The sequence below is a fragment of the Neoarius graeffei genome, chromosome 6 (assembly GCF_027579695.1).
Source record: "Neoarius graeffei isolate fNeoGra1 chromosome 6, fNeoGra1.pri, whole genome shotgun sequence".
Taxonomy (NCBI): Eukaryota; Metazoa; Chordata; class Actinopteri; order Siluriformes; family Ariidae; genus Neoarius; species Neoarius graeffei.
Genome location: NC_083574.1, coordinates 28,154,294 through 28,181,782, shown reverse-complemented (window position 1 = coordinate 28,181,782; position 27,489 = coordinate 28,154,294). Strand labels below are relative to the sequence as shown.

The window sequence follows — 27,489 nt, the reverse complement described above, 5'->3', positions numbered from 1 at the left end:
ATGATTTAATGTGCAAATTAGAAGTAAATCTCACATCCACTCCAGATGGACTAACTATTGAAGTAAGTGAAATGTGCGGTGTGCAGTATGGGTTTGGAAGCCCTCTGTATGTGTATGTCTGGCAGCTCTGTTCAGATCAGCTCACACAAACTCCAAAACACCTTGTACAGCTCGCACACTTGAACACCTCATCAGTTGACACAGATTATATGATGAGGAGCGTTTGCTCGAAATAGTCGATGTGTTGCAACCTAGAAATGACGTCGCTGTGAATATAAAGGAAGAAATAGCTCTGGCTCAGGAAGGTGGCCGTCCGCGTCAACGCACCGTGTCGACATTTTTTTTTTTTTTTTTGGAGGGACACACCGAATGCTTTGCAGCTCCTGCGTGAGCAGTTAACTAGGTATTTCTCCGCCTGATGTTTTTGCCCTATCCAGTTCTGTGCTGCCACATAACATTCTGAACGCTGCTTGTACGTCCCAAGCTCTTTCCCCTGTTCTCTCTGCTCTTCCTAACACCCTGTGGGCGGATCATAAGGACGATGTGGGCTCTGTGAGCTGCTCTCCGTATGAAGCTGTTATTAAACACTCTACACCTGTTTATGTTAAACAATACCCTCTGTCTCCTAGTAAGCTCAATGGTATTGACAATATTCTAAAATCTCTTTTGCAGCAAGGTGTCGTGGTTCCTTGTGTCAGCCCGTATAACACCCCAGTGAACCCGGTCCCAAAACCGGATGGCACATGGCGCCTCACTCAAGACCTACGTAAAATAAATGAACTCATCGTTCCCGTGGCTCCAGTGGTCCCTGACGTTCCTTCTCTTATGTCTTCTATTCCGTGTGACCATGCTTATTTCTCTGTGATTGATTTGTGCTCTGCCTTTTACAGTGTTCCTGTGGGCCATGAGACTCAGCCCCTGTTTGCTTTCACACACAGGGGAAGACAATACACGTGGACGCGGTTGCCACAGGGTTTCATTGACTCACCGGCGGTCTTCACTGCCGTATTGCGGGACGCGCTGGCTGATCTCTGTCTTCCCCGGGGCTCCACGGTGCTCCAGTACGCGGATGATCTCCTGGTAACGGCGGAGGATCAAGACGCTTGTGCTGCCGCCACATTGTCTCTCCTCACACTCCTGGCGCAGAAGGGTTTCAAGGTCTCCCGCACGAAGTTGCAGTTTTGCCTCACAACTGTTCGCTACTTGGGACATGACCTCTCTCAGGGTTCCAGGAGGCTTAGCCCGGAACGCGTTCAAGTCATTATGGACACTCAGGTGCCTGCAACCAAGCACGCTCTCATGGCATTTCTGGGCCTCATCAATTACTGTCGTCAATGGATCCCTGACTGTTCAATCTATGACAAGTGTTTGCGTTCAGCTATAAGTCACTCAGATCCTTTGACTCAGCCCCTGGTCTGGACTGAGGACAGGCTAACGGCCTTCAAGGCTCTGAAGCAAGCTTTGTGCTCCGCCCCTGCTCTCGGGCTGCCGAACTATCGTTTGCCGTTTCACCTGTATGTGTGCAATCAGAAGGGGACCGCCTCTGGGGTGCTGGCTCAGGAGCACGGGGGGGGCATGCGACCTTGCGCGTTTCTGTCTAAAACTCTTGACGCTGTGGCACAAGGGCTTCCTGGCTGTCTTAGGGCTGTTGCTGCGTGTGCTCTCATGGTCACGGACGCTGAAAAACTTGTTTTGTCGCATCCGCTCATTTTACACACTTCACATGACGTCGTGTACATTCTGCGGAATCTTAGCACTCAGCATTTGTCTGCTCAGCGTCGCTCTGGCTATGAGTTTATTCTTTTGGCCACAGAGCATCTCACTGTTAAGCCCTCCTCGTCGTTTGATTCTGTCGCCCACGCTCTTCAGCGTCTTCTTAACTCACAGGATGACGATGTTGCGTTTGACTCACATGACTGTCTTTCTAATATCGTTTTTGAGACTAGCATCCGCCCAGACTTACACTCCACCCCTCTTTCCACAGGCGATTCTCTTTTTGTAGATGGTTCCTGTTCCCGCCCTGCGGATGGTGTGTTCCTGTGTGGTTACTCTGTTTGTCGCCTCCCTGATGAAATTGTTGAAGCTCATTCTTTGCCTTTTTCTTCTGCTCAGGCTGCGGAGCTCTATGCTTTGACTCGCGCGTGTATTTTGGCTCAAGACACAGACGTTACTATTTACACCGACTCACGCTACGCTTTCGGCGTGGCGCACGACTTCGGCCGCATTTGGGCGTCTGGGGGGTTTACGACAGCCGACGGTAAGCCCATTTCTCATTCTTCACTTGTTACTGATTTAATCACCGCCTGTCTCCTTCCGTGCACGTTGGCCATTGTTAAGACACGCGCGCACACAAGAGGGGACTCATTTGAAGTAAAGGGCAATTCATTCGCTGATCGACTCGCTAAAGCTGCAGCCGCATCCGGTGTCCTGCCTCCAGGCTTTAACTGCGCTTTAGTTTCTACTGATCGCATGGTTAGCGCTGTCTTACCTGACATAGATCTCATTTCTATCCAGGCCTCGGCCTCTGTGGCAGATACGCAGTTCTGGGACGCCCAGGGCGCGACAGAGAAGAGTGGCGTTTTGCTTGACGCACAGGGCCGTCTTTGTTTACCTCGTCACTGTACTCCCTTTCTCGTCCGCAAGTTCCATGGTCCCACTCATCGCGGCCGAAGAGGGGTAGTGGAAGATATGAACAGAACATTTTGCATCAATAATTTGCACACAGACGCACACAACATTCTGGACAAGTGTTTAACGTGCGCCCAGAATAATCTATCTAAACCAGGCGCGGTACATCAGCACCTTCCCATACCCGACACGCCTTTCCAAGAATGGCAGATCGACTTCACTCACATGCCAAAGCAGGGCCCGTTCAAATACCTTTTGGTCATGATTGACAAATTTTCACGGTGGATTGAGGCTTTCCCGTGTAGCAAAGAGAACGCCCGAACAGCAGTGAACAAACTTACACAGGAAATTATCCCACGTTACGGTCTTCCGGTAGGAATTGACTCTGATAAGGGAACGCCGTTCACCTCTAAGGTAATGCAGGAGCTATGTAAAGACCTCAAGATCAATTGGCGTTTTCATATCCCATACCATCCACAGTCCTCTGGCATTGTGGAGCGCGCGAATAGAACAATTAAGGGTAAGTTGCGTAAGGCTATGCAAGACGCAGGCACGAAAAATTGGGTCCAGGTTTTACCGTTGGTCCTCGCTGATATGCGCATGACTGCTCAGGTCGCTCTCGACAATTTATCTCCGTACGAGCTCGCCATGGGACGCCCCTTTCCTGTCCCTTGGCGTAGAGGCATGCAGGTTATAGGAACGGGTGATCTTGAAGTACATCTCAGCGAGTACGCGGTGGGTCTCATGCGGGTGCTGGATGAGTATTGGGCGAGAGTAAATTCCAAAAAGCCTCCCATTCCAGAGGCACACACTCACCCCTTTGAGGTAGGGGACAGAGTTTTAGTAAAGAGATTCGGTAAACTAAACGCTCCCATGGAGGAGTCACCCTACAGTGGGCCCACCGATGTACTCGCTGTAACTCGCACGGCTGTGCTAACGGACCTTTTTCCACAGTGGATCCATGCCAGCAGAATAAAGAAGGCTCCAATGTAATAGAAATCTATATTGTTGATGCTTAACAGACTTTTGTGTTTCAGAAAGTTGCTGTGACAATAGCTGACGGCCTTTTCAGGGATCCCCTTCCAGCATCTGGAGCAATCCAGTTTCGGCTGATCTACAAAGAGGGGATGGTTGGTGAGTCTTGCAAAGTTCTGGGCTGAAGAGTCTGAAAAGCACGGGAGCCTGTGACATTTTTCGCCGTCTGCACCCTGTGAGCATTAGAGAACAAAGTCAGTGACCAGTATGACTTTCTTCATCATCGTGCTGATCTCAACGCTTGGGGCAGGGTTACCCGCACAAGCAATACACCGGGACCCAAGGGATAACGAGTTTTAGAAATATCTAAACTTCACTGTAAAAACATCAATGAATATGAGTAAACCCTGTTATGTGTGTTCTTTGTTACCCCATGACAGCAGCGCTCCTTTTCCGGTCCGAATAGCCCCGTCTAACTACTCTAAGGTTAATATGACATGGCTCAGCCTGTGGCCCGTTTCTTTTCCGTTGTTGCATGGATCGTATATATAATATGATGATCTCGCACACAGGTTATGTCCCTGTGTCGGCCACGACTGGGGTGTGAATAATACTCTGGGCTTGCGTCAGAGTATTAAAGAGGGGATTGTAAGAATATAATCCTGAATACTCCTAAACCTACTCTTGTAAATGCGCGGCCCAAGGGTGACTGTCGTTTAGTGTAGCAGTTTAGGGTTTACTTTAGGCCAGCTACAATACAGTACGTGCTGCTCTGTACATTTTGCATTTCCACATGTTCTGTTCCCGTTTCATATCCTGATTTTGTCTATGTTTTTGTGTGAAACATCCTGTTGAACTGTGCATAACTCTTGTGTGACCTTGATACTGAGTGTGCAAAGCACATTCCGTAACTTTCCACTGCTGATACTCCCTATGAAGAGTGTATATATAAAGCCCCGACGCAGCTGCGCGTTGGGGGCACGACTGAGAATAAACCAGATTGATTTAACTCATGTGGTTTGCTCTCTTTTTGTCCTCGGAGTACTCCTTGTAACGCATCTGAACAGCACGCAGCGCAATCCTAACATACAGTTAGATAGTTAACTACAAGGTCACTTTCATTGTCTGACCTTAAATTAGTAGCTTGAATTTTTTGTCGGATATTCTCAATTTTGTCATTAAAATAATTCATGAAGTCGTTGCTACTACATACTGCAGGTGTGCATGTGTTGATAGTGGACTTATTCCTGGTTAATTTTGCTACAGTATTAAATAGGAATCTAGGATTATTTTTGTTATCTTCTATTAGGGAGGAGAAATATGTTGATCTTGCAGCACTAAGAGCTTTTCTATACTTCAGGAAGCTCTCCTTCCAAGCTAATTTGAACACTACCAATTTTGTTTGACACCATTTACGTTCCAATTTTCGAGTGGTCTGTTTTAATGTGCGAGTGTCATTATACCAGGGTGCTAATTTTTTGTCTCTGACCATTTTCCTTTTTAGAGGAGCTACATTATCTAAAGTATGGTTCTGCAGGGGCTGACAGTGACCCAGTCAAAGTTGACAACTCTGGGAGATCATTTATAAAGCTCTGTGCAGTAGTTGACGTGAAAGTACGTTTAATACAGTAGCGTGGTGAGGTGCATATATTATTACTCAGACATAGTTTGAATGAGATGAGATAATGATCTGAGATAACTTCAGACTGTGGAAGTATGACTATATTGTCTACGTTTAATCTGAATGTTAGTATTAGATCAAGGGTGTGACCACCATTATGGGTCGGTCCTATGACATTCTGCTTAATCCCGACTGAATCTAAGATGGACACAAACGCTGTTTTTAAAGGGTCTTCTGGGTTATCGAAGTGGATATTAAAATCTCCGACAACTAAAGCTTTGTCCAAGGAAATAACCAGATCTGAGATAAAATCTGCAAATTCAGAAAGAAACTCAGAATACGGCCCCGGGGGCCTGTAAATAATAAGCAATGGAATTAACTGGGTAGACTTAGTTTTCGAGGCTACATACATTATATGAGTATGAAGAACTTCAAATGTATTAAATTTATAACCAGGTTTTTGTGTTACACCTAGATAATCGTTATAAATAACCGCAACGCCTCCTCCTCTGCCAGTTAGACGAGGCTGGTGTATATAACTGTATCCAGGAGGACTCGCTTCATTTAATGCTATGTATTCATTTGGCTTAATCCATGTTTCAGTTCAACAAAGTACATTAAACTCCTGATCAGTAATGAGTTCATTAACCATTAGCGCTTTAGATGTAAGAGATCTAATATTTAATAGCCCCACCTTTAGATCAAAGGTGCTGGCAGCAGCTGTACAGTCAGTATGATCTAATTTTATATTGATTAGGTTACTGGAACAAACTCTCTGAAAATTTCTACCTTTTTGTTGAGCTCGGGGAACAGACACAGTCTTGATGTAGTGGACCCTGAGTGACGACTCTGTGCAGCTAGCAGACAGTCGGTTTAGCCTGTTCGTCTGCTCCCTGGCCTTGGCTCTGGATTGTCAGAAATTAACTAGGCCTGTTCTGAGACTATGACCTATGCTGCAGGAAATGAGAGCAGCACCTTCCTGAGTGGGATGGATACCGTCCCGCCCTAACAGGCCAGCAGTGCCCTCAAAATTAGCCCAATTATCTATAAAGCCCACTCTGTTTTCAGAGCACCACCTGGACAGCCAGCAGTTCAGCGACCATAACCTGCTGTAAGCTACATCGCCACGCCGCATTGGGATGGGGCCAGAGCATACTACAGCATCGGACATCGCCTTCGCTAATTTAAACACCTCTACAAAGTTTCTCTTAGTAACCTCAGACTGACGAAGGCGAATATCATTAGCTCCTGCATGGATAACTATCTTTGAGAACCTGTGCTTGCCTAGGACCCTAAGATTACCTGCTATGTCCAGCACTCTGGCTCCCGGTATACACCTGACTAGAGCTACTGGTGCCCCTAAAGGCTGAGCTAATTTCACATGCCGTATGATAGAGTCCCCTATAACCAGAGCTCTTTCAGGTTTCTCAGTGGGTGCATCACTAAGGAGAGCAAACCTGTTCGGCATGTGACGCGGAGAGGAGTGGTGCTCCCGTGGGCGAGCCTCAGCGGTAGCTTTGGCTCTACGCTTATGCCGCCGAGCCGTCACCCATTCGCCCCGCTGTAAGGGCTCTAATGCCAGAGTTGGGGGATTACTAACTCCACCTAGAGCATCCAGACTTTCCCCTACAGAAACTACACTGTTCTCACGCTCACTGACCTTCTCTAAAGCCTGGACACGCGCTTCTAGCACTGAAATCTTCTCCGTCAGAGAGCTAACTAATCTGCACTCATCACAAATAAAGCTAATAAAGCTATTGCTAGTGATGGAGGAAGAATGACTAAACATCCTGCACTCAGCACACTGAACAGGCTGAAGGTGTGCTATGATGAAAAGATTCACGTACCTTAAACGAAGATCTGTTGATATTAAAGCAGATCAGATGTGGATGGCCTCCGCTTGTGGTCTTTACACAGGAGGAGAGAAAAAGAAAGCTTCCGGTCTCGGCGTTCTTCCGAAAAAAGAAAGAGAAAAACCGGAAAAAAAAACCGGAAAAAGGAAAGCGAAAGTGAAAAGTACAAAAAGGAAAGCAACAGATAAAGTGAATTATTATACATACAGCACATTTTTTTTTGATGGAATAAAAACATGTATTCTATTCCCTTCTTGTGGGTTTCATTCATTTGGTTTGATAGCATGCAATATACTACATGTATTATCAGGGGCGGTCCTGGGGGCGGTCTGACCAGGCAGCCACCCGGGGCGGCATCGCGGGGGGCAGCATGAGCGCGGGCGTGAAAAAAAAAAAAAACGGTCCCAAAAAAAAAGGTCCCCCAAAAAACCCCCCCCAAAAAAAACAAGATGGGCGGGGGGTGGGGGTGGACATTTTGGATGGGGAAGCCCAATGCCAAAGTTGCGCAGGTGACGTCATCAGTGTGTGTGTGTGTGCCTAACTTGTCATAGCCCCATAATATGCACAATCCCGCCAGCGGAACGTTGTACTAGTCATCAAAAAGACTTTACTACCATAGTACTACACTACTATGACATTACACAGAGTCTTAAGTAATACATTACGACTTGATCATTGCCATTCTGGTAACAGCAAATTTATAACGGGCTGTGTCCGCGACGTACAACACACGACGAGAAATGTTTAAACGACCATGTAAAGCTGTTGACATTCGCCACTGTGTATTATGCCACTCTACCCAATGGAGAATGAGCGTGCAATATTGTTACAATATTGCACTTTGTCAAGACAACATGACATCACACATCGGAGCTGATGCAAATATCCAATGAGAAACTTTTCTGCTGTGCATGCACACAACCATTTCTGTGTTCGCCGGGAAAGTGAAAGACATGTTGAACACTCGAAAGGCTACCAAAACTTCATTAGGTATTCTTAACACATATTTACAAGAGAAAAACATACCAACAGACATTAAAAATACTGGAAAAGAGACATGTCAGAGACGTAAAACTTCTGTGCTAGCGAGTGACTGTGACAATTTGTAAGCAAACATTTGTAAACAAACAGGTTTACTTCATTACATACAGAAGATTTTGAGAGAATTTTGAAAGAGAAAGACACACTGAACACCAGAAAGGAATGTGTATGTATAATAAATAATAATAATAATAATAATAATAATAATAATAATAATAATAATGGCTTTCTTTCATGGTATATCAGATATATTCCATTCAGCTAGCATGATATTAAACTCATCTTTGACTTGTTCAATATCATGCTGGCTGAATGGAATATGTCTGATATACCACTCAATGCCAGCCAATATTATTTAAATAATAAAGCCAATATTTTTTGTTAATCGCATTTATTTCCATATTTTAAATGTAATGGAAACATCCATCCATCCATTATCTGTAGCCGCTTATCCTTATCTACAGGGTCACAGGCAAGCTGGAGCCTATACCAGCTGACTATGGACGAGAGGTGGGGTAATGGAAATATTATGCATTTAATTCGAAATCAAAGCATTAACAAATTTTAGCAAGTCTGGATTATTCTTTTACAGGAAGTAAAGAAAAAGAATATTAATCTGTTAAAAAAATAGCAGTGCCAACAATTTTCTCTTCAAACTCAAACTGAATTAATATTTAGTTGCATAACCATTGTCTTTGATAACTGCTGCACATCTGCATTGCATCGAGTCAATCAAGTTCTGGCACCTATAAACAGGTATTTCAACCCCAGATGAACTACCTTCCACAGTTCCTGTGAATTTTTGGGTTTTGCTTCAGAAACTGCATTTTTAATGTCACCCCACAAGTTTTCAATGTGGCTGAGGTCAGGGGCTTGAGCTGGCCACTCCATTACCTCACTGTTTTGTTGAAACATCCATTTCAGGGGCATTTTGTCTTTGGCATATGGCAAAAAGGTATTTTGATGTATTCAAACTGATCCATGATCCCTGGTATATGATAAATAGGCCCAACACCATTGTATGAAGAACAGCTCCACATCATGATTTTTGTTTCACCATGCTTCACTGTCTTCACAGTGTACTGTGGCTTGAATTCAGTACCCGGGGGTTGTCTGACATACTGCTGATGAACACTAGACCTGAAAAGAACAATCTTACTCTCATCAGTCCATAGAACATTATGCCATTTCTCTTTGGGCCAATCAGTGTGTTCCTTGCCAAATTTTAACTGATTCTGCACATGCCGTTTTTTTGTTTGTTTTTTTCAAAATTATGCTTTTCAGGGGTTTCTTGCTGATAGCTTAATTTTGATCAAATATCTTCTGACTGTAACAGTATTTACAGGTAATTTTAGATCATCTTTAATCTTTCTGGAGGTGATGATTGGCTGAATCTTTGCCATTCTGACTATTATTCAATCCATTTTAACAGTAGTTGCTTGTTTTATTCCATGTGTTTCAGGCTTTTGTTGCCATTTTAAAGCATTTGAGATCATTTTAGCTGATCATCCGATAATTTGCTGCACTCCTTTATGTGTTTCCCCCTTTCCAATCAACTTTTTAAGCAAATTATGTTGTTCATCTGAACAGCGTTTGGAATGGCCCATTTTACTTAGTAATTCAGAACAAAAAGAAATATTTTATTTGGTGAAATATTTGCTTCCATTCTTCTTTAATAAAGAACAATTAATTACACCTGTTTTTTCACAGAATGAATGAATTCTCTAATTAAACTCCACATTGCTATTATTTTCAACATGTCCCTTTCAGTTACTCAGAACAAGCAGCGTGCATGTCATGACAGTTGGGTCTGTTGATTTCTATTACACTACTACAAGTAAATTATTTGCCATGCAGAAATATCACTACTACTAATAACAGTGGTTCATCAGGTTAGTGATGATGTACTGCTTTTTTTTTTTAACACAACTGTATGAACATGCATTTAGGAACCATTTATCACTGGAGAAAGTGTACTGCATATATGTTAGCACACACCATCATACTGTGTTATGGTTTATAGAATATACATTTGCATCATATTTCATTTTGACCTATAAAATTTAATTCCTTTTATTTTTTCATTGAGGGAATACCCTTTTATTCAAGTAATAATAAGAGCACTTGGTTAGAAACATAGTGAAACCTGGTATCAGTGCAAAATCACCATTGCAAATGTGTTGACAGATTAACATATTTGGCACTGCTAATGCTAAATACACTCCCTGTCCACTTTATTATGAATACCTGTACACCTGCACATTCATGCAACAATCGTGTGGCAGTAGCACAATGCAAAAGTAATAATAATAATAATAATAATAATAATATGCACATATAGGTCAATACCTTCAGGTAACGTTCATATCAAACATCCAAATGAAGAAAAAGTGTGATCTCTGTGACTTTGATTGTGGTATGTTTATTGGTATCAGATGGGCTGGATTGAGTATTGCAGAAATTGCTGATCTGCTGGGATTTTCACACAAAACAGTCTTTACAGTTTACACAGAATGGTGCAAAAAAAACATTATGTGAGTAACAATTCTGTGAGTGGAAATGCCTTGTTGATAAGAGAGGTCAGAGGAAAATGGCTAGATTGATTTAAGCTGGCAGGAAGGATATAGTAATTCAGATAATCACACTTTACAGTGGTGAGCAGAAAATCATTCCAGCATGCACAAAATATCAAACCTTGAGATGGATGGGGTACAACAGCAGAAGACCACAATGGGTTCCACAAGAACAAGAACAGGATTATAGGGCTCCAGTGGGCACAGGCTCACCCAAACTAGGTGTGCTGTATACTGTTAATATGGGATACAGTTTGGAGAGAATCAGCCACATCCCCCTGCCCCATCGGGGCCAATTTGAGATGCATATTGGATAACCATACTTCTCCTAAAATGCTGGCCAGATTAAAGGGCATATCACGGGTAAATTCAGGAGCAAGATTAATGTAATTCTCCTATTTTATATTAAACTTGGGTCAAATATCTGTAACATTCTGCATGCTCTGCAAACTTTTTTACCTTGCGCAATACCAGAAAAATTCAGTTGAAATCAAGCCATTTGAGGCGAATTGGTCCGCCTCTGAAAAAACTTTGCATTTGAATTTCCCGGGAAACATTGATTTTCGTGACGTCATCTGCGGGACACCTCCCTCTGAATTCCACGTCAGCACTGGTTTGTTTATGAGAAAAAGACATGGTGGTTTTCTGCAAATTTCTTCAATGCTATCAAGTAATTATTAAAATGGTTAACAGATGTATCGTAGGAGGGTGTAGCAACACCAATCATGATGGAATTAGTACTCATTATTTTCCAAAAGACCGGACAATGAGAGAGAAATGGGAGCGCTTGGTCTACATAGGCTGTGCACTGAAACTGTGCAAGCTCGCGCAGCCTGCTGGCGCTTCCGCAGATAATGTCATGATTCTGGCTCCAGTCTCCCTTGGGATTTTTCCAGTTGCATTTTCTCATTCTCATTATCTCTAGCCGCTTTATCCTGTTCTACAGGGTCACAGGCAAGCTGGAGCCTATCCCAGCTGACTACGGGCGAAAGGCGGGGTACACCCTGGACAAGTCGCCAGGTCATCACAGGGCTGACACATAGACACAGACAACCATTCACACTCACATTCACACCTACGGTCAATTTAGAGTCACCAGTTAACCTAACTTGCATGTCTTTGGACTGTGGGGGGAAACCGGAGCACCCGGAGGAAACCCACATGGACACGGGGAGAGCATGCAAACTCCGCACAGAAAGGCCCTCGCCGGCCACGGGGCTCGAACCCGGACCTTCTTGCTGTGAGGTGACAGCGCTAACCACTACGCCACCGTGCCACCCCCAGATGCATTTTGTTATTTTATTTTTTTCTGCTGTAGACAGATGGCCTTGTGCAAAATTACCCTTCTAGATGAGTTTGTAAAGGGACATACAGTGATCAGCATAAATGAGTACACCCCCTTTGAAAAGTAACATTTTAAACAATATCTCAATGAACACAATTTCCAAAATGTTGAAAAGACAAAGTTTAATATAACATCTGTTTAACTTATAACATGAAAGTAAGGTTAATAATATAAACTTAGACTACACATTTTTTAGTTTTACTCAAATTACGGTGGCGCAAAAATGAGTATACCCCACAACAAAAACTACTACATCTAGTACTTTGTATGGCCTCCATGATTTTTAATGACAGCACCAAGTCTTCTAGGCATGGAATGAACAAGTTGGCAACATTTTGCAACATCAATCTTTTTCCATTCTTCAACAATGACCTCTTTTAGTGACTAAATGCTGGATGGAGAGTGATGCTCAACTTGTCTCTTCAGAATTCCCCATAGGTGTTTGATTGGGTTCAGATCAGGAGACATACTTGGCCACTGAATCACTTTCACCCTGTTCTTCTTCAGAAATCCAACAGTGGCCTTCGATGTGCGTTTAGGACAGAGGTGGGCAAACTATGGCCCGCAGGCCACATCCGGCCCGTTGGTGTTTTTAATCCAGCCCGCGGAAGACAATCATATAAACACGATTGAGCAGATCTATAAACTATAAGCATCAGTGTTATCATGTAGACAAGTGTTCTAGAGATCCATCTTTCCAGTCAGTCGTATTCACGCGAGATTACATTTGCAGAGTGGTGCAGCGCATGCCATGGAAGTCATTCTGACGCCCGTGCCACTGATGATCTCGAGAACACAGGATAAAACTTTACAATGAGTGGTCCTAAAAAAAGAAAAGTGGACAGTGAGTGCAGGGTGTTCAATAAAGAATGGACAACTAAATATTTTTTTGCTGAAGTCCGATCAAAGGCTGTATGTCTTATTTGCAAAGAAACCGTTGCAGTTTTAAAGGAATATAACATCAAACGGCACTTTTCCTCCAAGCATGCTAATTATGCTAACAACCAGTCAGCACAAGCACGGACGAATACAGCTCAGCGGTTGCTGAGTGAATGTGAGTATTAAAGGACATGGGACATGGATTTTTTTCTGGGTATAAAGGACATAAGAAATGCCATCTAAATCACTGCAGGGCGTCAAAAATGTGAAAATCATCACATTATTCAACTTTTTTATACATCAGCGTAAAACAATGACTCGTTAATTAGCTAGGTGGTCACGTGACCCGTAACGTCACAAAAACTTTCCAAGGAGCCAGCGCTTGGGAATCTAATGTAAACAGGTTACCGAAATGGACACCATCGACAGTGATATTCCCGATGTTTCACAGAGATGTGAAGTTAGACCCTATCAATTCGAACCGATAGCTGGAAATTCACATGAACATAGATCTTGTCTTTACTCTGACGGGTCAGATGATTCTGAGAGTGAGAGTTCATTCAATCCCCATGAAACTGAAAGCGGTCGGTTCAATAACACTTCCTGGTAAGTTAAAAACAATTCTGCTCAAAGGCTAATGATCTGTTGAAAGAAGTATTATTTTTGTATCATACATTGAAAGTTCATCATAGATCTAGCTAAAGTCCGTTGCAAGCTAGTTTTTTTTTCTGATATTTTTCGAGATTGATTGAGATACAATGCTTCCAGAGTCCAAGATGAAAACATTCAAAATGGCGAAACGAGTCAGAATTATGATAATCAATAATTGATACACCCAAAATTATAATACTAATCCTTACCTCGGCTTTCAGTCGCTTAGCGAATGCACCTCGGCATTTTTCCGCATGAGGCCCATGGTAAAACCACACTTCCAGGAGGGGCTGCCGTCTGCCTCCCAAGCCGGCCAAGAGCGCTCCTCATCGGGCACGGCCAGGCAGGCGAATGCCCTGGTCCATCCGCCCTGTCTAAAAAATAATGGTACCACTCCGAGTAAAGGTATCAATGCGCTGTCGAAGCACGCAGAAGGTGTTAGTACGCCTGTCATTATAGTGCAGACTTTCCATAGCATAGAAAATCGCTACGTTTCAATTTGTGTAACTGAACTTGTTTCATGTCACTGGTCATATAAACCTATGTAAACAGGGAAAACGCGGAAGAGTTTGGTCGCATCTAACTACAGCCCCAAAAAATACCATTGGCCATGCTAAGCCTAGCTACATTGCTAACAGGAGTGACAGCGCGTCTGACTGACTGGGAGGTTGCGCAAAGCTCGGAGAGGTACGGAGCAGCTCGTCTCAATTCAGATAAGAGCATATTTAATTATGGAAGTACGGTGGACTGTTCCTATTTAAATGTCCATTAATGTTACAGGATTTCTTGACTGTCTCTACAGTTGTAGGAATGTTAGGCCCTGTATATTATGGCACTATCACTGCCTCCATGAACCCGGCTATACGGCCTCTTAAATTTGGCTTGGCAATTAATATCGCTCAGTACCTGAGTATTAATGTTGAAAGAATCCTCAGTGAAATGGTCCAAACAAAGTTTGTGGGAAACAGTAGGTGCAAAGTTTTTTCTACGGCAGTAGTGAGCCCACACTTTCCTCAGCTTCGGGTCCTTGGGGAATGCAAAAAAAACTTACTCCAGGGCATTTCCCATTGGAATTATTGCAACCATAAGCAGCACAATACACCATGATGTTCAATGTACGTTAAAGACTATAAAAACAATTTTCTTGTCATTCATTTCTCCATTCATCTACCCGCTTGTGCTGTGCCCGAAAGTTTTTGTGACGTATGATCACGTGACAGCGGCTCTTCCGGTTGTAAAATATGCATATCGGAGCTCGAGCAGAAATGCCATATAATCATCACGAATATAACGATTTTGCTGAATTTAATAGATGATTTTGTATTTGTTGATGCAATTAATTCATATTTTTAATGGAAAGAAACTGATATAGCGTGCATTTATGTTTCATGTCCCATGTCCTTTAACATGTTCTCTTTTTAAAACTATGTTGGAGCTGTAATAAGATGGTAGTCACATGTTTACAGACATAATAATATAAAAAGTATAACTCTTAGTAATTTTGGTTGTCGTGGGTGGCTGCTGTAGTGCTGGTGTTTGTTTTTAAGTACCGTGTGCTTTTGGGTGTCTGCTCCGCCCCTCATTTATGTCCCTGTCTGCTATTATAGGGGTATTATGAGCAGCTGACCTTGCTTCTGCTTATATCTGTTCCTGGACTTTTGCCTGTGGAGGTTATTCTGATCTATGAGTGGCCTTTTGGAATATGAAAACCTGTTTGGAACCTGTGTTTTGATTTTTTGAGGACTGGAAATATTTCAGTGAGTGACTTTGAACCTGAAAACCAGTTTGGAGTTTTTTTGCTTTCTTGAGCTGTTTTGTTTGATTTTGTGGGCTGGATGGATCCAGTGCCAAACCACTGAACTGCAAAGATGTTGGCATGGTGTGGTACCCAAACTGTTGAACTGCAAACATTTTGGAATGGTGTGGTACCTTTCCTACTAATGGTGGTTGGTTGTACTGGCAGGCTGGAAGTGGATGGTTAAAAAAAAACACTCAGGTGTAAATCTACCAGTTCAGTGAAATGTACAAAAATGATATGTACTGATATGTAATTTAGTTCAATTTAATGATATGCAATTTAGTTGTATGTATAAAATGATACAAATATACAAATACACTGGCATCCTACTCATCCTGGCAGCTCAAAGATGTAATTTAAGAATTAAGTGTGCTACTTTTCTTACTGTCACGTGTGTGTGTGTGTGTGTGTGTGTGTGTGTGTGTGTGTGTGTGTGTGTGTGTGTGTGTGTGTGTGTGTTACTTTTCTGGATGGATCCAGTGCCAATCTATTGAACTGCAAGCATTTTTCTGCTCTGCCTTTGTTGACTGAGAACTAAAATAAATGTCAATCTGATCCGCATTTGGGTCTCTGTCAGTGAAGGCCTTACAATAACACTAAAGCTTTTCCAGTTTATGTTCGATATGTATGAATTTGGTGTTGGCCCAGCCCGCCTGGCAAATTTCAAAAGTCAATGTGGCCCCTGAGCCAAAAAGTTTGCCCACCCCTGGTTTAGGATCATTGTCATGTTGGAAAAGTGCACGATGACCAAGGGCACGGAGTGATGGTAGCATCTTCTCTTTCAGTATAGAGCAATACATCTGTGAATTCATGGTGCCATCAATGAAATGCAGCTCCCCGACACCAGCAGCACTCATGCAGCCCCACATAAGGACACTGCCACCACCATGTTTCACTGTAGGCACCATGCATTTTTCTTTGTATTCCTCACCTTTGCGATGCCATACAGTTTTGAAGCCATCAGCTCCAAAAACATTTATCTTGGTCTCATCACTCCAGAGTATAGAGTCCCAGTATTCTTCATCTTTGTCAGCATGGGCCCTGGCAAACTCTAGGCAGGCTTTTTTGTGCCTGGGCTTTAGGAGAGGCTTCTTTCGTGGACGGCATCCATGCATGCCATTCCTCTGCAGTGTACTCCATATTGTGTCACGGGAAATAGTCACCACAGTTTGGCTTTCTACTTCTTTAGATAACTGCATTGAACTTGCATGCCGATTTTCTTCAACCCTTCTCATCAGAAGACACTCCTGTCGAGGTGTTAACTTCCATGAACAACCTGGACGTCTCTGTGAGATGGTTGCAGTTCCATCTTTCTTAAAAATGTTTGTACCATTTTTGCTACAGTATTCTGACTGATAAGTAAAGCTTTGCTGATCTTCTTGTTGCCTTCACCTTTGTGGTGTAAAGAAATTATTTTCTTTGGGGAATTCTGAAGAGACAAGTTGAGCATCATTCTCCATCCAGCATCCAGTCACTAAAAGGTCATTGTTGAAGAATGGAAAAAGATCAGTGTTGCAAAATGTCACCAACTTGTTCATTCCATGCCTAGAAGACTTGGTGCTGTCATTAAAATTCATGGAGGCCATACAAAGCACTAGATGTAGTAGTTTTTGTTGTGGGGTGTACTCATTTTTGCACCACCCTAATTTGAGTAAAACTGAAAAATGTGTAATCCAAGTTTATATTATTAACCTTACCTTCATGTTGTAAGTTAAACAGATGTTATATTAAACTTTGTCTTTTCAACATTTTGGAAATTGTGTTCATTGAGATATTGTTTAAAATGTTACTTTTCAAAGGAGGTGTACTCATTTATGCTGAGCTTGTACTTTCATATGAGTCATTCTATAATTGGGGTACATCTCAAGTCCATGTGCTGTATTTGTCAATTTCACTAACTATTAACTTCAGCCAATGATCTTTTGTACATTAGCACACATTTCTCTTTTATATAATACAAAAAGTCAACAAATTACATCATTTTACTCTGCAAAAATGCATATATAAATACTGGAATTTGGTGTTTTTATGCTGTCCGATTTTCCAAATGGTCTTCATATTTACATTTTAAAAAAAGGTTTTTGTTTAAAATTTTTACAAATATTTATTCATGGTAATTATTATAATATGACAAAAGTGTTTAAAAGCCTAAAATGCTTTATATTATAAATTAAATGAAGAATTTTGTGTGCGTCCGAGAAACTTATGTCAACTGTGTTACCCACTGAAACCCCCCCATAAATCGGCAAATGGTTTGGTCCTAAGTCAAGGGACCAACATCATGTGATGTCATATCCTCTTTGGTGGGAAATTTGAAGACCGTGTGGTAAGTTTTGAGTTCACCTCTTCAATATTTTAATCAATACTGTTGTATAGTCCTAGAGAGGGTTAATTGTCAACTGTGTTGTCAACATATTCATATAAACCTGATTTAGAAATTGTATTTACAAAGTATACAGCTAAAGATAATAAAAATATGAATTGATTAAGGTCTTGTAGTGAAAGCTCTGAGGTCTTCAGTTAGCACAACGCTCTAAAAATGGCCGAAATGTCAACTGTGTTACCGTCAACTGTGTTACCCATCAGCTATGACACAGTTGAGGAGGAGTATGTTTTTGTCACTTAATCTTCATATTGACAGACAAACAAAGAATGATTTAATATGTTCAATTTGTTAAATAAGCTAAGTTTCTCTGAAATTGTGTCTAAATGTTGTTTTAACAGTTCACCTGAATTCATCAGCTTATTTGTAGTTAAATTTAAAACAATAAAAAGCTCTTTTTATCCTAAAAAGTGTCCTCTTGTTCTTCTGCCCTGTCAACTGTGTTACTCCCATCAATTGTGTTACATTGCCTGTTAACTGTGTTGCAAGTGTTTTTTGTGCTATAAATCTCTTATGTGTTTGATGAACTGTAAAATAAAAGATTGGGGATTATCTCTGGATAGGGAAGTCTTGTATAAGGAGGGAGAACAACTCTAAATTCGACGTAACAAGGATTTATGTTGAAAAAAGTGTCATTCTGCATCACAGTGAACCATAAAATCCTATTTATGAAGCTCAAAATTCATATTTTCCATAACAGTTGTACAGATTAATTAAAAACATCTTGTTAATGGACTTAAGCACTTTCAAACAAATGTGTTTTCAAATGTGTAGTATTTTTATATATGTTTAAGATGACATAACATTTGTCCGTAACACGGTTGACAAAATAAACAATCAAATGTTCATTTTCATTAAAATATTTTAAAAGTAATTTAAGATTAAGCTTGGCAATTAATTTGTTTAGGAACTTGAGGGTATATACCATGGAAACATATAGGTTATTTATTGAAAAAGAATACTGATATTTTGAGATTTTGCTTTACATGAAATGTACCCCTAATTATAGAATGACTCATATAAAAAAAACGAAATTGGTCCAGAATATGCCCTTTAAACCACAGTGATTTCTGCATTTCTGAAGCAGACCCAAAGTTGACAGTTAAAATAAAAATCTGAAATGTTTGATAAATAATAATAATAATATGATTATGAATGTATCATTTTCACTGTTTTTTATACAAATACAATGAAAACTGCAAGAGTAAACATGAATGGGTGACTAAAAATTACACAGAAAGTAGCCCATGTTGAGTATGATTAAAAATTAGAATGATTAGGATTATAAATGAGGATTGAGATCTGAAGAATTAGGAGGCCAAGTCAACACTTTGAACTCAAACGTTCCTCAAACCATTCCTGAACAATTTTTGCAATGTAGGGTACATTATCCTGCAGAAAGAGGCCACAGCCATTAGGGAATACCATTGCCATAAAGGGGTGTACTTGGTCTGCAACAATGTTTAGGTAGGGGATATGTGTCAAAGTAACATCCACATGAATGCTTCGACCGAAAGATTCAGAACATTGCCGAGACAGTACACTATCTCTGCCAGCCTGCCTTCTTCCCATAGTGCATCCTGGTGCCATCTCTTCCTCAGTGAAGTAATGCACATACATTCAACCATCCATATGATGTAGAATAAAATGTGATTCATAAGACCAGGCTACTTTCTTCTATTGCTCCATGGTCCAGTTCTGATACTCACATGTACATTGTAGGTACTTTCAGCAGTGGACAGGGGTCAGCATGGGAACTCTGACTGGCCTGCAGCTACGCAGCCTCATACATAGCAAGCTGCAATGTACTATGTGTTCTGATACCTTTCTATCATAGCCAGCATTAATGTTTTCAGCAATTTGCACTACAGTAGCTCTTTTGTGGGACTGGACCAGACCAGCTAGCCTCCATTCCCCATGCAGCGCAGTGAGCCTTGGGCACCCATGACCTGTAGCTTGTTCACCAGTTGTCCTTCCATGGACCACTTTTGGTAGATACTAGCCAATGGCCTAGTCATCTTGCCATCACAATTTGTCCCATGTCAAAGTTGCTCAGATCCTTATGCTTGCCCATTTTTCTTGTTTTCAACACATCAGCTTCAAGAATTGACTGGTCACTTGCTGCCTAATGGTACAGTCATACCAAACATGGCAACAGCACGTGCATTAATGACATTGCCCCCACCAAGCACTGCAAAATATATCCAAACCAAAAACCTTGGATTAACAGTGAAGTACGCTCCATGCTACATGCATGCTCCACCGCTTTTGCCTCTGGTGATGCAGATGGATATAAAAAGGCCAGATATGACCTACGCAGATCCATCAGGGAAGCCAAGAGGCAGTACAGACTGAAGCTGGAAGGATATTACAGCACCTCAGACTCCAGATGCATGTGGCAGGGCCTGCAACATATCACCAATTTCCAGCAGAAGAACAGCAGGGTCACAGCCAACCACAACACATCACCAGATGAGCTGAACGAGTTCTATGCTCGCTTCAACACCCTCAACACCAACCAACGCAGAGGGATTCTACCAGCAGAGGCAGCACAGAGCTCTTCACCCACTCTGACCATAATCGAGGTGAGCAAGGTCTTCAGGAGGACTAACCCCCGAAAGGCAGCTGGTCCTGACAACATCCCCGGCCATGCTTTGAGGGCCAGCTCCATACAGTTAGCAGAGGTCTTCACAGACATTTTCAACCTGTCCCTCTCCATGTCGTCTGTGCCCACATGCTTCAAGACCACCACCATAGTGCCCCTCCCAAAGAAAAACAATATAACATGCCTGAATGACTATCGCCCAATTGCACTCACTTCAGTTGTAATGAAGTGTTTTGAGAGGATAGTCATGTCACACATCAAAAAGGACATCCCAGACACAATAGTCCCCCTTCAATTTGCATATCGTCAGAACCATTCAACTGACGATGCCATCAATGCAGCTATCCACACAGCCCTGTCACACCTGGAACACAGGGACACCGATGTATGAATGCTGTTTGTGGACTACAGTTCAGCCTTCAACACTCACTACGTTTACATGCACATCCAAATCGAGCTACTGTCAGTAATCGAGCAAAGGGTCCCAGCAGGGGTGCCAGAGAAATCCAATCCTACATGCACAGTGTTTAAATCGAGCTATTGTTATGAGGTGCATTGTGCACCCGAGCCACAGGTGGCGCTACACGCCCCATCGTGTTGGTACACTTCCGGTTGTCGTCATGAAGAAGAGCTATTCAAGAGTATAAACAAAGTGACTACAGGCGGAAATTAGCATGCACTGCTATAACCTGGTACAGACATCTGTCCTTACCACAAGGATAATGTTTAATTTGTACACTGTCCCTTTTAAAAATAAAATAAACTCTAAACTCTAAGAAGAGTGTTTGTAGTTTGTATGTACGAACAGAAGTGTTCCTAATAAAGTGGGCGGCTAAGGTGAAGCGTCATGCCGACCGAGGCTGTGTTTTGTTTTGTTTTGTTTTTTTCCGACCGAGGCTGTTGTGTTTCCCGCTTGTGGTCTCGTCACTTGTCACTTCCAGAAGGGGCAGTGCTGAAGTAAGTAGCTGGACTGCGTGGCTCGATAGGGTATACATGCACTAAGTAGCTCGGCAAAAATCGCACAATCTAGGTCGTGTAGCTCGATTGCGAGAAATCAAGTTCGATTCAATTTCAGCCTAGCTAAGGTGTTTACATGCCATTTAGAGCTTCGATTTCAGACGAGCTACGGCAGAAATTCGATTTTCTCTATGTGCATGTAAACGCACTGACTGTCATCCCCAGCAGACTGACTGAGAAGCTCTCCACCCTTGGACTGACATCCTCCCTGTGCTGCTGGGTCCTGGACTTTCTCACAAACAGACCCCAGGCTGTTAGAGTCGGTACCAGAACATCCAGCACCAAGACAGTGAGCACAGGGACCCCCCAAGGCTGTGTGCTCAGTCCACTCCTGTACACCTTCTTCACATACGACTGCAACCCCTCCCAGAGTAACACTTCCATCATCAAGTTCGCTGATGACACCACTGTCATTGGGCTGATCACCGGCAGAGATGAGAGAGCCTACAGGGAGGAGGTGGCTCGGCTGGTCTCCTGGTGCCAGGAAAATAACCTCTCCTTGAATGCTGAGAAGACCAAGGAGATGATTATTGACCCAAGGAAGAGGAGGAGAGACAAGCACGCCTCGCTGCACATCGACGGGACACAGGTGGAGAGGGTGAAAACATTTAAATTCCTCGGCACTCACATCAGTGAGGATCTCACCTGGACACACAACACACAGCAGACCATCAAGAAGGCTCAACAAAGACTCTTCTTCCTGAGGAAGCTGAGGAAATTTGGACTGTCCACCAAACTCCTCAGCAACTTCTACAGGTGCACAATGGTGAGTGTCCTGACAAATTCCATCACTGTGTGGTATGGGAACTGCACAACTCAGGACAGAAAGGCTCTCCAGTGTGTCATTAAAATGGCACAGTTCATCTGTGGAGCTGTCCTCGCCCCACTACAGGACATTTACAACACCGGGGTCACAAAAAGGGCACAGAGCATCATCAGGGACCAAACACACTGACAACACAGACTATTCACACTCCTACCATCTGGAAGACACTACAGGGGTGTGAAAGCAAGGACTACTAGACTGACACAGTTTTTACCCCCAAGCCATCAGGCTTTTGAACCACGGATTATAATCACCATCTACCTCTATATTTGCAATTTTGCACAAGACATTGCACATTGCACAGTACAACCCCGATTCCAAAAAAGCTGGGACAAAGTACAAATTGTAAATAAAAACGGAATGCAATAATTTACAAATCGCAAAAACTGATATTCACAATAGAACATAGACAACATATAAAATGTCGAAAGTGAGACATTTTGAAATTTCATGCCAAATATTGGCTCATTTGAAATTTCATGACAGAAACACATCTCAAAAAAATTGGGATGGGGCAATAAGAGGCTGGAAAAGTTAAAGGTACAAAAAAGGAACAGCTGGAGGACCAAATTGCAACTCATTAGGTCAATTGGCAATAGGTCATTAACATGACTGGGTATAAAAAGAGCATCTTGGAGTGGCAGTGGCTCTCAGAAGTAAAGACGGGAAGATGATCACGAATCCCCCTAATTCTGCACCGACAAATAGTGGAGCAATATCAGAAAGGAGTTCGACAGTGTAAAATTGCACAGAGTTTGAACATATCATCTACAGTGCATAATATCATCAAAAGATTCAGAGAATCTGGAAGAATCTCTGTGCGTAAGGGTCAAGGCCGGAAAACCATACTGGGTGCCCGTGATCTTCGGGCCCTTAGACGACACTGCATCACATACAGGCATGCTTCTGTATTGGAAATCACAAAATGGGCTCAGGAATGTTTCCAGAGAACATTATCTGTGAACACAATTCACCGTGCCATCCGCCGTTGCCAGCTAAAACTTTATAGTTCAAAGAAGAAGCCGTATCTAAACATGATCCAGAAGCGCAGACGTCTTCTCTGGGCCAAGGATCATTTAAAATGGACTGTGGCAAAGTGGAAAACTGTTCTGTGGTCAGACGAATCAAAATTTGAAGTTCTTTATGGAAATCAGGGATGCCATGTCATTCAGACTAAAGAGGAGAAGGACAACCCAAGTTGTTACCAGCGCTCAGTTCAGAAGCCTGCATCTCTGATGGTATGGGGTTGCATTAGTGCGTGTGGCATGGGCAGCTTACACATCTGGAAAGACACCATCAATGCTGAAAGGCATATCCAGGTTCTAGAGCAACATGTGCTCCCATCCAGACAACGTCTCTTTCAGGGAAGACCTTGCATTTTCCAACATGACAATGCCAAACCACATACTGCATCAATAACAGCATTATGGCTGCGTAGAAGAAGGGTCTGAGTACTGAACTGGCCAGCCTGCAGTCCAGATCTTTCACCCATAGAAAACATTTGGCACATCATAAAATGGAAGATACAACAAAAAAGACCTAAGACAGTTGAGCAACTAGAATCCTACATTAGACAAGAATGGGTTAACATTCCTATCCCTAAACTTGAGCAACTTGTCTCCTCAGTCCCCAGACGTTTACAGACTGTTGTAAAGAGAAAAGGGGATGTCTCACAGTGGTAAACATGGCCTTGTCCCAACTTTGAGATGTGTTGTTGTCATGAAATTTAAAATCACCAAATTTTTCTCTTTAAATGATACATTTTCTCAGTTTAAACATGTGATATGTCATCTATGTTCTATTCTGAATAATATGGAATTTTGAAACTTCCACATCATTGCATTCCGTATTTATTTACAATTTGTACTTTGTCCCAACTTTTTTGGAATCGGGGTTGTACCTCTATGTTTGCATATTGGTTGATTGCTTTTTTTTATTAATTATGTTTATTTTTGTTTATTTTCATTCTATTTTTATATTTTGCATTGCATATGCACTTTATATTTTATATTTCATATTTTATATATATTTCTTTTTATATTAGTAAGCATAGTTTGATCGGGTAGTTGCAAAATAAGAATTTCATTACCCAATAATAAACCGCTGTGTCTGTTGTGTATATGACAAATAAACATCTTGAATCTTAAAATTCACTCTGCCGACTTTTCCAACAACGCTGGTAAGTTCATGGACACTGTGACATTGATGTAATAGGTGGCTTGTTTGTTCATTCAGAATGTTTTGTCTTGCAAACATTATTTAAAACTAGAATTCTGGAGAGGGCGGCACGGTGGTGTAGTGGTTAGTGCTGTCCCCTCACAGCAAGAAGGTCTGGGTTCGAGCCCCGTGGCCGGCGAGGGCCTTTCTGTGCGGAGTTTGCATGTTCTCCCCGTGTCCACGTGGGTTTCCTCCGGGTGCTCCGGTTTCCCCCACAGTCCAAAGACATGCAGGTTAGGTTAACTGGTGACTCTAAATTGACCGTGAGTGTGAATGGTTGTTTGTGTCTATGTGTCGGCCCTGTGATGACCTGGCGACTTGTCCAGGGTGTACCCCGCCTTTCGCCCGTAGTCAGCTGGGTTAGGCTCCAGCTTGCCTGCGATCTTGTAGAAGGATAAAGCGGCTAGAGATAATGAGATGAGATGAGAATTCTGGAGATTTTCATCCAAAGCCAATGGAAATGCCCTTCCTCTTTTTTTGACCCTCCCCCAACACAAGCTCAACTCTCCTTTTTCAGTGCAGTTATCACCCAAGTAACTTTACATTGTTATGCAAATGTTGAATATGGGTCAGTGATGCCCCTTTTCCACCAAAGCAGTTCCAGGGCTGGTTCAGGGCCAGTGCTTTGTTTGGAACCGGGTTTTCTGTTTCCACTGACAAAGAACTGGCTCTGGGGCCAGAAAAACCAGTTCCAGGCTAGCACCAGCTCTCTGCTGGGCCAGAGGAAAGAACCGCTTACGTCAGCGGGGGGGCGGAGTTGTTAAGACCAACAACAATAACAAGACCGCGAAAGATTGCCATTTTTAAGCAATGAGAAGCAGCAGCTGTACAAACGCGAAGTCATCCATTATTATTATTATTGTTGTTGTTGTTGCTGCTGCTGCTTCTTCCGTGTTGTTTTTGCTTCGATATTCGCGCCAAGGTTTATGCAAATGTAGCAACGTAACTGACGTATACAGCGATGTAATGACGTATACAACAACGTAACTGACGTATACAGCGACGTAACTGACGTGGCTTCCCTTAGCACCGCGAGCTATGGAAAAGCAAACTGGTTCTCAGCTGGCTCGCAAGTTGAACGAGTTGTGAACCAGCACCAGCACTGGCCCCAAACCAGCCCTGGAACTGATTTGGTGGAAAGGGGGTATTTGAGGGAAGCAGCATCTGACAAAGAGAAGAAATCATGTGCGCACGTGCTTGACAATTGTGATTATGCAGAATGTATAATGTTCAAAGCTAGATGGCCTTTCAATTTCATGAAATTGGTGAAATTTAGTTCCCTCTGAAATTTGGTCATTGTGATGTATGCTTATTTCTGTAATATCTCAAAAAAACAGGCCATTCTGTGGCTGGGAAGTTATTTAATTTGAGGGGATTCCCTAGCAAATATTGCACATGAAATCACTCACTTCACACAGTCAAGCAGACAGAGGAAGTCCGTGTCCGCATGCGCAGGTTTACCTTCGTCTTTTGGGTTTTAGAGCAGCTGGCATCCACATTGTTGCATTACTGCCATCTACAGGTTTACCTTGACTGTGCTGACTGTTACATCATTCTGTCACTAAATGAACAGCTAATCACACCGAGGTGCTCACTGACTGCCGATATTTATTAGTTTGGTCCTGCGTTTCCTTTCCTTCGCAACATAATGTATTTTCTTCTCACTTTCCATTACTGTAGTCAGTCTTTCGTGTTTCATTTGCACACTCGCATCCTCCATTTTTCTCTCCTGTTTCAAATTTGCATCCCACAATGCCTTGCGCTAACAGGGAAAGCCCACCACATGATACATTATGCAGTATCTTGAATTGGGTCATGTTGAGGAGGAAGGGTGGATTGTGACTTGAAGGCTGAGGAGAGCAGCAGGGCGGTTGGCAACAGCTGGGTTGTGACTGGTCAGGAGATGGAAGATGGAAGTGATGATTCAGGAAGTGAGAGAGGAATGTTTGAGTTTGGTGGCTCCAATGCTCAACAGAGCGAGGTGTGGAAATTCTATCAAAATAAAAAGAAAAAGAGGAAAAAGCCAGATACTGTGGACTCTAGATCTGATTCAGAAAGGTATGAAAGGGAAAGTCATAAGGTTTTTATTAAGTTGATGCAGACGGATACCACTTTTAAAGAGTGGAATCCAATCCAACTCACGAAGGGTCTAAACAAGGAAATGGGAGAGATAAGGAGCGCAAAGGTCTTGCAGATGGACAATTGTTAGTATTGTGTAATAATGCCGAGCAATATGAGAAAGCTTTAAAAGGTACAAAAGATCAATGGAAAGTCTGTACAGTGTTCAAGGGCTAATGATCAAAAGCTCACCAGAGGTGTCATTACAGGAATTCCAACTGATATAACTGTAGAAATGCTGAAAGAAAACATCAAGAAAGTTAAAGTGAATGCAATTAAGCATCTTAAGACCAAGAGAAATGGTGGAATCTGTGATCGCCTTTCTGTAATGATTACATTTGAAGAGAAGGAACTACCGGATAAAGTGTTTGTTGGATTCATGTGTTACGATGTTAAACTACCCAGATAGCAGAGGGACGTTGAAATGGCGCCGATTCTTGGTCAGAATGGTCGGTTTCCGTCGTAAGTCAGAAAATCAACGCTGAAACGGCGCCGTGAAACGTCGATTTCTCCGCCGTCGGAGAAGGTCGATTTATCACTGTTGAATCACCGTGGGTAAAGGTTGATCTGTCGACCGTCAGAGAAGGTCGATTTATCACTGTTGAATCACCGTGGGTAAAGGTTGATCTGTCGACCGTCAGAGAAGGTCGAATATACGATGTTGAACCATCGTCACTTTTGCCGGCCAGTTTTCAACATTGGTAGGATGAGCAACTAATTGTTCAGAATATAAATTGCCACTGTTTGTCTTATCCTGCTTACACATAGATACGAGTAAATGATATAAGTATAAGTGATAATGATAAGTAAATGATAAAAAAAGAACAAAAACCAGTTTACTTTCTTAACTCAGCAATGGATTTGACCTTCTATCTTTGAAAGTTTTTTGCAAATAACTTAACATTTCCAAGATGATCATAAATTAATTCTAAGAAGATTGAAAGTGTTACAAAACCTGC

General features: G+C 42.3%; 1 protein-coding gene across 1 annotated transcript; it reads left to right on the top strand.

Moving 5' to 3' along the window:
• Nucleotides 1-408: 408 nt before the first annotated feature.
• Nucleotides 409-4,548, top strand: LOC132887831 (protein NYNRIN-like). Its single transcript, XM_060923540.1, has 2 exons — nucleotides 409-1,275; nucleotides 2,113-4,548. Exons 1-2 carry the CDS (start codon nucleotides 826-828, stop codon nucleotides 3,619-3,621), a joined length of 1,959 nt encoding a protein of 652 aa, XP_060779523.1. The 5' UTR covers nucleotides 409-825; the 3' UTR covers nucleotides 3,622-4,548.
• Nucleotides 4,549-27,489: the final 22,941 nt, after the last annotated feature.

Bases quoted from the DNA above. Each gene is read 5' to 3' on its own strand.
- LOC132887831 (XM_060923540.1), top strand. From the start codon at position 826: ATGTCTTCTATTCCGTGTGACCATGCTTATTTCTCTGTGATTGATTTG. The intron at 1,276-2,112 runs GTGCCTGCAACC...TCTTCTGCTCAG, and splicing joins AAGTCATTATGGACACTCAG to GCTGCGGAGCTCTATGCTTT.